Source organism: Pezoporus flaviventris, unplaced genomic scaffold (genome assembly GCF_033815535.1).
Source record: "Pezoporus flaviventris isolate CSIRO_AGI_PZ_B2104156 unplaced genomic scaffold, CSIRO_AGI_Pfla_v1 ptg000029l, whole genome shotgun sequence".
NCBI lineage: Eukaryota > Metazoa > Chordata > Aves > Psittaciformes > Psittacidae > Pezoporus > Pezoporus flaviventris.
Window position 1 is genome coordinate 10,358,659 of NW_026892577.1, and position 13,584 is coordinate 10,372,242.

At 46.4% G+C, this 13,584-nt stretch overlaps 1 protein-coding gene across 3 annotated transcripts in view; it reads left to right on the top strand.

The window, feature by feature from the left end:
* ARL3 (ADP ribosylation factor like GTPase 3) overlaps positions 1-11,846 on the top strand; it is a 28,828-nt gene extending 16,982 nt beyond the window's left edge. For 2 of the 3 annotated variants that reach the window (XM_061458868.1, XM_061458869.1), the window contains exons 5-6: positions 184-369; positions 5,951-6,964. In XM_061458868.1, the coding sequence (XP_061314852.1) occupies positions 184-369; positions 5,951-6,043 (279 nt within the window). In that variant the 3' untranslated portion in view covers positions 6,044-6,964. Of the gene's footprint in view, positions 1-183; positions 370-5,950; positions 6,965-8,917 lie in introns of those variants that run through there. The other variant, XM_061458870.1, reaches the window with a different exon arrangement.
* The last annotated feature ends 1,738 nt before the right edge of the window (positions 11,847-13,584 follow it).

The window sequence follows — 13,584 nt, forward strand, 5'->3', positions numbered from 1 at the left end:
GGGCAGAGATGATTGTATACATTTTTGCTCTCTTATAATAAGATCTAGGTTTCATTGGAACATGCTCTTCTAGCATTTGCCCTAAATATATTTCTAATTAGAGACAACCACTGGTGGTTGAAGGTTTTCTTCCCTTCCCTCTCTCTGTCTTTCCCCCACCCCACTCCCTTGTAAACGATACAGGAGCTGGCTGAGCTTTTGGATGAAGAAAAGCTTAGTGGAGTCCCAGTGCTCATATTCGCTAACAAGCAGGATTTGCTGACGGCTGCCCCTGCTTCAGAGATTGCTGAGGGACTGAACCTACACACAATCCGGGACAGAGTGTGGCAGATCCAGTCTTGTTCGGCTCTTTCAGGAGAGGGAGTACAGGTGAGGCTCTGGAGAAGGCTTGCTGTGCCAGCAGGCCATCTGTAAGAGATGGTTGTCTGTTGATACACAGGGTGGGGCTGGACCGGCTGCCCCACAAAGGAGGGTCAGCACAGCCAAACCCTTGCAGTGTGGAACACAGGGCACGTGTCTTGTCGCCTGTGCAAAGGGAAGGGGAGCTGTGGGCCCACATCCCCAGGAAAGGGGAGAGCAGTTGCATCCCCACCCAGGACCCCCTGGCTGGGCCAAATGACGGCATTGATTTATTTTAAAGAAACTGCTGTCAGGTTAATCATTTTCACAAAACAAATCACCTTCTGGTGTTAACCCCCTTTGAGTGTTACAAGTGTGAGCTTTAGAAACCTGATTTACCTTTGCTGCTAACGTTGTTTGGCATTTTGCTCAACCCAGATGCCAGAGAGAAAACGTTCAGTTTTTCTGGTCCACAGGAACACAAGAGTTGCAAACACGGGAAGGACCGCTTACAACGGCAGCATGCGGGGCAGCAAACCCCATCCTGGGGGGACTGAGCTGTATTCCTGTGCTGAACTGTAATAGCTGTGTCTTGGGCTCCTGTGCTGTAGCCAGTTCTGCAGTATAGTAGCTCTTTGTAATGTAAATGGGACCTAGGTTTGTTTATTTCACTCTTAGGCTTTCCTGAATTAATGAAATATTTGCAGTGCTCACAATCCGAGCAGTTGGGAATACTCCCTTCACTGGTATTTAAAGAAACATAATGGTGAAGAGATTTATCTTCCTTGCAGTTTCAGTAAAACCTTACTTGCAGATGCCACAGAGCTGTTCGGGATAGTCAGATCTCAAGCTGAGTATGAAGAGCTGCAGAAGGAGCCCACAATACTGAGTGGGCAGTAAGATGGCAGATGAAATTCAGTGTTGACAAGTGCAAAGTAATGCACGTGAGGAACAACAATTTTAACTATACACATACAATGATGGACTCAAATGAGCTGCTGTTACTCAGAAGTAGACCATTGGGAATAGCAGCTTACTGCTTATCAAAGGGCAGAGAGGAAAATCAAATACTAGACAATTATCAGAGGGCAAACAAGAAACATCCCAGAAAACATTTCCTTTGTAGCAGGATAAAGGCATTGTGAGCCCATACCTTGAACATGACATTTAATTCTGCATCTGCCTTGTCTAAAAAGACTTCAGTAGTAGTAGAATCACAGAGTCCACCAAAAAAAAATAGGTTGAAGGGTCTTCAGATCTTTAGACCAATCTCATGTTTAAAGTGGGTCAAACTGTGAATCTAGAAGAGGTTGCTGAGGGCCTTGTCCAATCGAGTTATTAGTATCTCCAGGCATGGAGATGCTGCAGCTTCTCTGGGTGAGCTCTTCTAGCGCTTAACTATACTCACCAGAAAAAATACTGTCCTTATATCTGCTCAGAATTAGGAGAGATTTGAGAATCCTCTGGTGAGAATGATCAGTAGCACAGAGTGGCATCTATACCTGGGGATAATAAATAAATTAGAACTTTCAGCTTTGAAGAGAGAGGATAGGGAGTGGGAACATCTTCAGGATTTATAAAATAAGGTGTAAAAACGTCAGCTAGGCTGTGTGCTATTTTTCACATTGCTAGAGGAAGGGCGTTCCTAATGGAATAATCAGCATCTTAAAAGAAATAAAAATAAGTGCTTCTTTGCCAGTTGTGTAATTAAATTGTGGATCTCACTGGCACAGGATGTTGTGCAGACCAGAGGTATCAGTTGGTTCAGAAAAACACTGAGTGAATTTCAGAAGAGATCTTCAGGCAACCTCTGACCATTAGGATCTGGAGGCAGCTTTTGAATGAGGAACAGCTTGAACCGTGGCCTGGGAGGATAGAACAGACCAAGAGAGATCCTGTTCCTACATGTTCTTTCTTGTGGCATCCAGAGAGGGGGTGCTGGCCTGGCTGGACCATTGATCTGACCCGGTACAGCAGTTCCTATTTAAAATTCTTGCCAGATGTTTAGACTTAAACATAGTAGATGGTGTCCTTCCAAATGCCTTTATTTAGTTAGCCAAGATGCAAATTCAGCTGTGTTGCAGCCCATCTTGTGAAAGGCTTCAACTCTCATGTTTATTTTGAAGAGGTGGTGGTAGAGGGAAAGGCATTCCACAATGGCAGTGTATATTCAAGTCCAAAGAAATGTGATCAGGAAAGTGGGGCTGCAGTTCACAGAGTTGCAGGCAGGCAGAGGTCACCTTCTTCCCTCCTCCAGGCCCTCCTCTAGTTTATGGAAGTCTAACTGAGCTCTCCAGCTGCAAAGGGGCAGTAAAGAGGCAGATGAAATTCAGGGATGTGTGTAGGATAAGGAAGAACTAAGAGACAAGAAGTGGCACTTTGTGAGCTTTGAAAAACACTTCCTTCTTAAGCTAATCAGTGGGCTCTCTGGAGTGGGCTGCACACTTCTTCACTGATGGCACCTTCTTACTGTGCCTTTTCCTTGAAGTACACTGCTTCCCTATACAGTCAGTAAACTATGCAGCCCAATACCCTCTACTGGGGAAAGGAAATCTGCTTCTGCATTCACTTCCAGAAAAAAAGAAGCTAAATACAAGTATTTATAGGCCTATATATTTTGTTCATCATGCTTATCTAGACAAATTAATTTAGATGCAGGCCAGATAACATTTTGCTTTGATGTCAGAAGTCTCATTGCCCTAAATACTGCAGCTTATTCCTTAAATGATTATTGCCGAAAGGTCAGGGGAGTCACAAACTCTTTATAGCTTATAGCAAATAGCCTCTACATTTCTCTTCTGCCATAACCCCAGCCCTGTCAAATCAGACAGCAAGAATGCCAAACTCTCCCTTGCCTTGGTAATTCATTGAACAAAATAGTTTGGGGGATGGCTTTTAAACTAAACCTGGATCAGCACAGGAAGAAATGGCATCTTCAGTCCTGGAACTCTGAGAAGAGGTCAACGTGCTCAAAATTTAGGGGAATCAAAGAAGAACTTGCGTAGAGAGTGAGATTAAGTAAGACGTTTTTGAAGATCATGGTACATAATATCTCCCTCTACCAGTGGCTGTGAACAGGAGCTCTCTATGTGCAGTTAAATCTCGGGTCTTTGCTTTGAGGACTTCTTTGAGAAATGACAATGAGTGACAGCACAATAAATGAAGATGTGGAAGCATCAGGTACTCAGAATGAAAGCCAAGGAGTGAGCACACTTAACCGTCGCCACTGATGGAATATATTAGCTAGAGGACAATTGGAGACATTACTGATGGATTTTGCAAGGAAGAGTGGTGGCATATCTAGTACTGAGTGCATGAAAGAAGAGTTCATAGGGGAAGATTTTTGTGATAGCTTGAAGGGAGAGCAATGAGCAAAGATAAATAATGCCAATACATGAAGGAGAAATAGTTTGAAGGTCATTTAATTAGTTTAGCTGCTAGCACCATGGTGTATAGAATTGGGTAGTTAAGACTGGGAATTTCAAGGTTAATGAGATTAGATTATGGTTAATAGAATGATATAAATTTAGAGAATTTAACTATTATTTGAAATGGGTTGTTTAATAAAACTGTTAATTAAGGAGGGAATCCATATTGTCATCTTCTATTTTAAAATTAACCACTGGGGGCTCTGGAAAAGGGCCCCAGCAATGTCCTGGGCAGGCTCAGAAGAGAGGTGACTGGGTTAACTGGAACCCGTGTAGTGTCCTTGACTCCAGCTGGCAGCCTCTTACACAGCTGAAGACTTCATTACCTCCTGATTGTAACTGTGGGCAGCTCTTGCCTTGTTAGTCAGACTTCATGGCGCCATTGAGGGAAGAGTGGCATTCCTCATGCTTAGAGACTTTTTCAAGCAAAATGTCTGCTTGGGTCTGATTTTATCCTTCAGCCTTAGTTAGGAATGCAGGAAAGCCTTTTCTTCTTGCCACAGAGCACAGCAAACAAGGAAGGTGATCGTCAATGACAGCAGAGAAACGTAAGGGAACCGTTGCTGCACAACAGCTCTCTGGTGCCACATAGGCTCTTGGGGTTGTGTTTTGTGACCAGATCTCCAGCTGCAGTCTTTGGCGTGCAAGAGCTATGTACATTTCACTTTGGCCGGCCAGGGTAGGGTGAAAGCAAGGCAGGACTCCTCTGTTTTGCTGTCTGCCCTCTTGCTGGAGTGTTATTTAGGGGCCAGGATGTGTATTAAACATGACTCAAGGCTTTGGACTGGTCCATGCTCTGCAGTTTGTTTCCTGTACGAAGCAAGACTCTCCAATCAAGGCAGCAGGAGCTCAGCCTGCCCCTAGAAGTCATTCTCCAGAACGATGCTGCAGTGTATTGCATCCACAGTGTCCCAAGCATAATGCCCCCCTGGAGACCACTAAAAGCCAGTGGAACTGAGAGTAGCCACTAAACTTCTCTAATTTATTCCAGAGTTGGTCTGGCCCAAAGGACTGTGGGAAGGGCTGAGCCGCCTTCTCCTTCCTGGCTCTTTCAGCCCAGTTGAGACTGAAGCCCAAGACCAAAGTTACACCCATGCTGTGATTCAGTGCTTTCATAAGTGCAAGATTCAGAATAGGACCCCCCTGCAATGCTGTATCTTCTGAGCTAGGTTTTGTCTTAAAGATGTCTTATCCAGGGCATCTAGATGGGGCAGGGATCTTCCATGTCTTCACAAGGTTCTGCAGCTACTTGTAAATGTGATTTAAAACCAATTTCAATGACTGCAGCTCTCCTGGGGCAGGCAGAGTGAGTACTTATTGAGGAAAAACAACCATGGTTCCAGATTTCATGGCAAAGTCTTGTGTTTTTTAAGCAGAGTAAGGAGGGAGTCTACAGCGCTGCATCAGGGATACAAGGTCTCAGAGGACAAAAGAAAAGCCTGCACCCAGGCAAAAGACAACGGATAAGGTACTTGCAGGAGCCTGTGAAAGCCAGCCTATATGATAACTGGAGGTGCAAAGAAATGACAGATAATGAAAGCACAGTGCTAGCTGTGCAGTGGGAGAAGAAAGTGACAGTTAAAATAACGCATACCAAAAATGCTAGAGATGGAGAATTTTGCACTTGCCTGACCCAATTTGTTATGGCAGACAGAGGATTACATGAAAAGATTAAGCTCTGCTGTCCTTAAGGTCATGTTAGGGGTCACAAGTTTGTGGCCTTGCCTGATCCCTGGCTTACAGGGGAGCAGAAATTGGGAGGCTTTTTATAGGGTGGAAAGGACTTGTTTGCTGTGTTTGAAGTCAGATTACTTCACTCCCATAACCACAAAGCTGATAATGCCAAGAATAAGCAAGCAGTGGACTAATCTCAAGCAGGACTTTTTATTTCTCCTGGGGAAGGCTCTACCAGTCCTTTCCCAAAGGGCGCTAGAGTACAACTCCCTTGGCGCAAGAGCAGATGTGACTGCAGCAAGGCGGGGTTGTGCTGAGCAGGATTTCTCTGCAAGGAGCATTATCACCTTCCCTGGAGTTCTCTCTTTTTACTTTGGTAAAGTTTACTAGCCGCTTGCTAAGGAGCTGAGAGAGGCAAAGCTGAAAGATCTGAAATCTTTCCCTGGCTGAGTTTTCCCAGGGTTGACTTGAGGCTGGAATACTAATATTGTATTCGTCTCCATCCTCAGAGTACCTGCCAACATCTCTGTGTCTCAACAAAGCAGCACAAGGACATCTATCAAGATCTAAATGTTACTGTAGGGACTGTACTTTTTGCATAGAGCCATCTTTTAAGCATGCAGATGTAGGGACAATGTGTGTAGAGGCAAAGGATGACAACAGTTGACTCCTTGTGGACTTCATTCTTTCAAGCGCCATTTCCTCCCTCCCATGTGCCCTCCCCATAGCAGCTCTTTGTGTTTGCATCAGCTTCCCTGGATTTCTCTATTTTACCAACCCTCCATTCTGCTTCAAACCTTAGGTAGAAAAACTGCAAACATACCTTATGGTTTCTTTTGCTCTCCATTGTGTTTGCTGTTCTCCAGAGTATTTGGGGGTGCAGCAGAACACACACTCCCAAAGGTGCACCAGAAGCTATGGATGTAGCAGTGATGTGGCTGTAGGTGAGGAAGGTGTCTCACACGTACCTCTCTGATACAACACACGTAGAGCTTAGCATATTCATTTTCTTGTTAGCACTGTCAGACAGGGAGGTATTTACAATTAAACGTGATTTTTTTGTGCCAGGTAACTTATGCCAGAAGAGAGGGTTTTTAAATCATTTCTTGATATAAAAGTTTGGTGACCTACTTCCGTATTTCAAGCCTGTTTGGAGTTCACCTTTCCTCTTGCATTTTGCTATGTCATTCTTTTGCCCTCGTTAAATGCTTGATGCAGACAGGCTCCTAGCTGTGGTAAATCCCATCATAAACTCTGCTTTATGACCCTCGCCACACTGGTGCGGAAACGGTCTGTCTGTCCCCCTTCCCGAGCTCCCAAATGGCAGCAGGCAGAGTTTTAATCACTGTGAATTCAGGTTGTGGTCAGATTAGGTAGAAGATAGGATGCGTGTTTGTTATTTTGCAGTGATGTATTGTTTCTGGGATTACTGTGCTGAATAGCAGAGGGTGTCAGCTGATATTTATTACTTTAAGCTGTCTCAGCTGTTCTGGTTCAGCAAATAAACCTACATTCAAAATGAATGAGGAGCTCTGCTTGCCTTGTATGCCATGATGTGTGCAAATGTGATTATTGCTTCCGAGGCAGGGGAAGCTGGAATCGTTGTGGGAGCATTTTTAGTTATTTATTTATTTTTACTCTTTGCAGGCAATCATGCATATTTCTAAAGCACACAATCAAGCCAAAGGCTTGACACCTCTCTTCCTAGCCCCATTGTTAAGCCCTGGCATTCCTCATGCTGGGAATCACTCGCTCCTTCTCTCTCTCTAAAGTGATAAGCTTTAAACCACACTATTGATTGCTTAAGGCATTACATGTTTTACACCTAGGTTATCAGTGTTATTGAAAGGGGAAGACACAAAGCTACTGGGCCTTAAAATGAATCTACCTCTCATCTTTTCCCATTTGCTGTGAGGATTTCAGACAATTTGTTTTACACTGATCTCTGCTGTGGAGATAAATAAATGAAACTGGAGACATCAACCCTCCCCAAGGTTAGAGTTAGAAGTGTTATTAGCGTAGGGCTTCATGTGCACTCCAGCACAGAAGCTGGGCCCTCTTTTTCTTTATTTAACACAGCAACAAGGGCTGATTTCAAAAGTTGCTGCTCCCCTTCAGATAAGAAGTGTCACATAGCGCAGCTATCAAGGTGAATTGGTATTTTCAAGTGAGAACTCCTCTGCTTCTGATTAAGCCCTGAGGACTCCCTCTCTTCTCTCTTAACTCTTTACCTCCCTTCTGAGATGGCCACCACCTTGGTGGCTGAGGGGCAGCATGGAGGCATGGCAGTGGGTCTCTGCTCACCCAAAGGTCCTGCTGTGCTGTGCCTTTGGCTCTTTGTCCTTGGAGAGGTTGAGGTCCTTGGTAGCTTTTTGGCAGTCTGGGGACAATGGTGCAGGAAGCCAGCAACACTGCTGCCACAGGGCTAGCCACTATGCTGGCCCAAAGGTTCTGATCTTTTTTCAAGGTCTAGTTGTAATTTTAATGATCTAAAAATGACCACTGAATATAATAGAGTGAAATCCCCCTGCCCTGGACTCTAAGGTAATGTTTGCCCCATTTCAGAGCGCAAAGGTGTGCTGTTCCCCTCTCATCCCCAGACCTCTACCTTTTGCCCCGTGCCTCCCTGTCAGCAGAGACACTACATAGGCATGGCAGAGGTAATCGGTTTGATGGGGCACAAATATGAGGAGACTATGCATCTTGATCTCCATTGTGTGTGTCTCCTAATAGATAAGGGACAGGAACAGATAAAGTCTTGGTTGGCCTTCAATAGCGTGTCCCATTCTGGGATATGAGCAATAAACTCACAAATGAGGTATTCACAGCAGAAGTGCTACTGTCCTGCTTGCTGTGGTCAGAAAAGCTGCCTGAAGAATGTATCAGCCTCTTAAAACATGACCACATCACTTCTCACTGAACCCCTGTGGAGCCCCTGAGGGCCCATTTTCTGTGGGGGCCCCAAGGAACAGGGAGCAGGGTCCAGATCCAGTTATTGCAGTGACTTTCATGGATCTGGATTTCAAGGCTTGCAGCTGAGCAGAGAATTAGAGCCATATTCTTAGCAGGGAGCTGACTGTATAGCAAGCAGCCCCCTAAAAACCACGGTCTTAAAGATAAGATGACTTGCCCAAGGTTACACAAATCATCTGTAGCTGAATCTGGAGCTGAGCCTTCATCTGCCACTGATGCAGCTCAACTGCAAAGTGATCCTTCCTCGAAGGACCTATGCATTGTGACATGATGAGACGATGATGCTTTTTATGGTCAGATGAAAGATTTAATAAGCTCTGTGTGACAACATCTGCTGAGCAAGGAAGCACTTATTTTTTTAACCCACAGTGGTTTTGGGTGCAGGGAGCAGGCGGAAGGTGGGTGAGGAGGCAGAACACGGTGCCTGCAGTAATGGTGACCAGGTGGGATTGGGGGATTCCTTTTCCCTTCCTTTGACTAATGTTACCTTTCTCTGTCTGAAGGACGGCATGAATTGGGTGTGCAAAAATGTCAATGCTAAGAAGAAATAAAGCGTTCAGAGCTGCATGGAAATGGAGGAGCGGTGGGAGCAGAATTCTAGCCTGAAAACACTAATTTGCTGCTTTCTGACCAAATGTTTTTCCATCTGTGCACAGCTACAGCTGTTAAAAGGAAAAAAAAAAGAGAGAAAAAAGGGAACAACACTGGTTAAAACCTACTGCTGGATTTGGAACTTGACCTGCTCTTTAGTGTCATTTTTTTACCCCAATAAAGGAATTCTATATTTCCTCCCTATGCATAAATAGTATTAAATGTCTATTTAGCAAGCAAGTTTGTTAGCAGAAGCAAGACTGTGATTCAGTGTGGTGCAGAGGGAGCGGTGAGTTCCTGTAGTTGCTTAGATGCATAGGACCTGCCCTATACGTGCAGGTCTGCGGTTGCTGAGGACATGCTCAGGTGTCAGTCACAGCTTCCCCTCAGTGATAGATAAAATGCGGTTGTGTTACCAATTGTGGGTAGTTTCTTAAAATAAAGCTGCTAAGGAGTCGTTTGTGTAATGAGGGTAGAAGACTTCCGCACATTCCTATAGCCATAAAAGAGGAGTTTGATCATAACGAGGCACTGTTGCATTGCGACACCGCTGAAGAAGGGAGGGAAGGGTTATATGTGTATAATTGAAGCTCTCTACAGTTGAAATAATGCAGGATGAGCGTGCCTAGGGCTTTTCTCGCAGCTGAAGGAGAATTCAGCCTAGCATTTCACCTTGAGCCAGCAAAAACGTGGTTCCTACGTTCAATAAGTTCCATGTGCGAGATTAGTCTTGATGTTGAACAATCCCTCTTGATTTTCCCTTGATGTTAAGGCAACTCTGCAGCAAAATGCAATTAAGTCCATGATTACTTTATAGAATGAGATACCAGGTCCCAGGTTTCCTTTTCGAAATGTGCAAAATATGTTCTCCTACCCCTCCCCCCCCCCCCCCTTCCTTCCTTGGCAGGCTTGGCTGAGCCCTTCAAGGGACTCAAGGGGGCTGCCCCATGGTGGGCTGGTTGCCCAGGGCCCGAGGTCCCCCCAGGATTGTCCTGGTGGAGGGTGAGGATGCTGATGAACAGCAGATGGGAAGCGCTCTTTAAAGCGAGGATTCATTCTTCTCCAAACTGGCTTTGCTCTAAAAGGATGCGGTTGCTGAAATAGAAAAGGGAATGTGTTTTCCACCTCCTCATCCCCAATTCAAATCTAGCCCCAGCTGACAGTGAGCAGGAGTCATTAGCACGCCAAAGCAGCCATGTCCCGCATGAAGTGAGCTTGGTGACTCCTGGGCCAGTTTCTAATGCACAGATGGTAAAATAATCCCACTGCCCTGCTTGCCAGCTTTGTTTGCTGCCTGCCTGCGAAAGGCCAGAGCATGACTAGGGACTGCATTACCCCTTCCACCTCTTGGAGACAGACCGGCGGGCAGTGTGGGGAAAGCTGCATGTACTAAAGCATGTGGCTTCACCACGCGTCAGCGAGTTGACTCATGGACCCAGGCAGACGGCTGACACCCCTGGAGCTCCCAGCTCTTTGCTCCTCCCTTCCCCTGGATGTCTCCACCTCATGGCAGAAACATCTGCACTGTACGTGAAGCAGCCTCTGGCTGCCTATATCTTACAGCCCTGCAGATTAAAGTCATCTGGGGCCGATCCTTGGTCCCCCCATACATCAGGGTGTATAGTAGTGTTTGGGGATTGATCTATGTGTAGTTCAGCTGTCTGTGCTGTGGCTGGGGGCCGAGGGACAGCTGGGACAGCAACTGCTTTAGCAATCCAAGTTTAATCTGCCTGCGTCCGTGAGTCAGCACCCTCTGAGTGCATCTGTCTCCAGCACCGAGGCAGGACACGCATGCCAGAATAGCACAGCCTTGCTTTAAAATCCAGACGACTGGGAGGAGGGGGAAGAGCAGGCTCAAGTGAGCTGTTAAGCAATCGCTAATGACAGAGTGACACAGCTCCGGCTCTGCATGGGTTGAGTAAGGAGTGCTACGATGAGAGATTCTCATTTAAACATAGCTCCTTCAGTGACTCCCCAGCTGCAGTGGCTTATCGGGAAGCCGAGGAATCTGAGCATTGCGTGTTCCTGGGTCAGCCCAAGGAGGAGAATGCATCCCAGCAGCGCCTTTCCCTAGCAATTAATGCATTTGCTTGATGCAAGCACTGTAAAGAATTGCAGCCCTTGCTTGTAGGCATGCTTTGTGCTGTCTGAGTGACAGAGCTTTGTGAGAGCTACTCCTGAGCTTTGGGTTTGCCTGTACTGCATGTCAGCTACAGAGTGAAATGCTTGGGTACCCATCCCCTGGCCAGGCAGGACAGAACAAAGTCCCCTTGGGAGCTTGGGCTTTGATCCTTCTCACTTGTAAAGGGGTTGAGTTACTGCTTCCCTGCTCCCTACTATTTTACCAGAGGCAAACCTACCCTGTGACCCTCCACCTGTGCCACAGTTCGCTTCTAGATCCAAAAAGCATCCAGGAGGGTAATTTGGTGTTTTTTACGCTCACAGAAGTTAAACTTGGAAATGTGTGTAAAATGAATATGTAGTTGTTTCCCTGTCACTTGAATTTGGAAGCAAAAATTGCCTTACTGAACACAGGATCCAGAAGTGTTTGCTGGCTCATTCATTATGTTTGCATGTAGCTACACATACTGGTTGTGTTTATCTGTACCAGCCAGAGCTTCACCTGTAATCCAGGAGATTAATTGGGTTTACCTGCACCAAGTAGTAAGTGAGGAAGACCTTGCTAGAGTGTGCTGTGCTGGGAGGATGGAGGCGGGGGGTTAAAATGACCATGATGCAAGTAAATCACCCTGCAGTGATGGCTGTAACTGCGTTTTGTATTGTAAACATCTCTCTGTGTATCCACCTGGTGAAAATGTGAAAGGATTTGAGGTTGTGTTCTTGCTGCTCCTTATCTGAATGTGTTTACATCTGTTATACCCTCTGCAGGGCTCTCTTCCCTTGGCAGCACCTGGCTAAATACCGCCTGCAAAACTGGCTAGGGCCAGCCCAAAACGCCTGCTTCTGCGCAGAGAAACCCATTGCCCTCTCCCAGCCCTTCAGCTCCCATTTGGCTTATGGTAACTGCATACGCCAGGCTTTGTCCTTCCAACTCTGCCTGCTTTGCCCTCCTTTAAGTGAGATTCAGGGGAAGCAAACCAACCATCTCATTGGTATGGGAGGAGCTCTGCCACGCGTCGCATCAATTCATAGATGTTTAAAGCCGGAAGGGACCATTCTGTTCCTCTCTCCTGACCTCCCTTCCCTCATAACACAGCCCATTAAATGCCACCCCGCCAGCACGGTGACTTGTGGTTGAATTAGAGCATCCCTGGTAGGAGGACACCCAGCCTTGATTTAAAGGCTCAGGGTGACAGATCCAGCCCAGGCCTTGAGGAGTTTGCCGCAGGGTTTAATCCCCCTGCTACGGGGAGTTTGTCTTGATTCACTATCACATCATTAAATGTGGTTTTACCTTTGCGGTAGATGGACAATGCCTCTCCTGCCCCTTCTGTGTTCTCAGGAGGGGAGAGATGATGGAGAAGTGAAATTCTCCAAGGGCATATCAGGAAGCGAGAGTCCAAACCCCTGCTCTCACTGTGAGTGTTGTCCTCCTCTGGCTGCAGCTCTGATGGAGGATCTCTTCTCTCCGTGCCCTTGGAGAATGCCTGCCAAAGCCTCATGTACCCTTCTCCCATTTTTGCCCCTACCAATACTGCTTCTTGCCCATGAATGACCCTCTCTCTGTCTAAATTATAACTGATCACCAGACTTTCTCCATTCAGTGTACTGGGAGGAGACCAGCCCGCTCCAGCTCTCCTGGGCCCAACAGGGCTCACTGCTCTGCAAAAGCAAATGGTGGCCACTGTTGCGTTCCCTGAGCTGGCCGGGTCCACACAAGCTCTTTCTTTTATGTTCCCTTTTGGAGTGTCACCAGAAAGGAGTGTTTGCAATACCTGGCCATGTTGTGACTCAGTGTATAATGGAGATGTCTTTGTCACATAAAAGAAAAAAAAACAGAAAAAAATAAATAAATTAAAATTTAGTAGAAACACAGCTCGTGTTTGGGGTGATCCTTTTGCTTCCACAGGCTTATTTCCCAATGAAGCGGCTGAGGAGCCGCCGCACAGTCTGCGGGGACGCGCTTCCACCACTCCCCTCCGTCTCCCCATCAGAGACAGCTGCCAGTACTAGAAGTGGTCAAACAGTTGGAAGAAGCCTTTTCCCTTTGGATTTTCACTTGTCCAGAACTCTCGGAAAAGCCTGCCAGCGGGAAAGCCAAACTTCGGGACGATCTTCCCATGTCAGGAACCATTTTGTAGGTTAAAAAGCAGCGTGTCAGGGAACACGTCCCCACCGACCTGGCAGGGGAAGGGAAGGGGAAAAAGAAAAGCAGCAAACAATCTGGGTTTGGTTCAGGGGTTGGAGGGGGTTTAGAGGGAGGGAAGCGAATTCCGGGGTTGTTCCTTTCCAGCTAATTTGACTCATTACTGTTCCAAGAAGCGAGAAGCCAGTAGAGCTCTTAAGCATCAGGTCCCTCCCTGCACGGCCGGGATGCCTGGAATGCTGTCGGAGCCGCTGGAAAAAAACCATTATGGATGGTCACACTTAATTCCTTTTCTCTCCTTTTTTTAAGGCA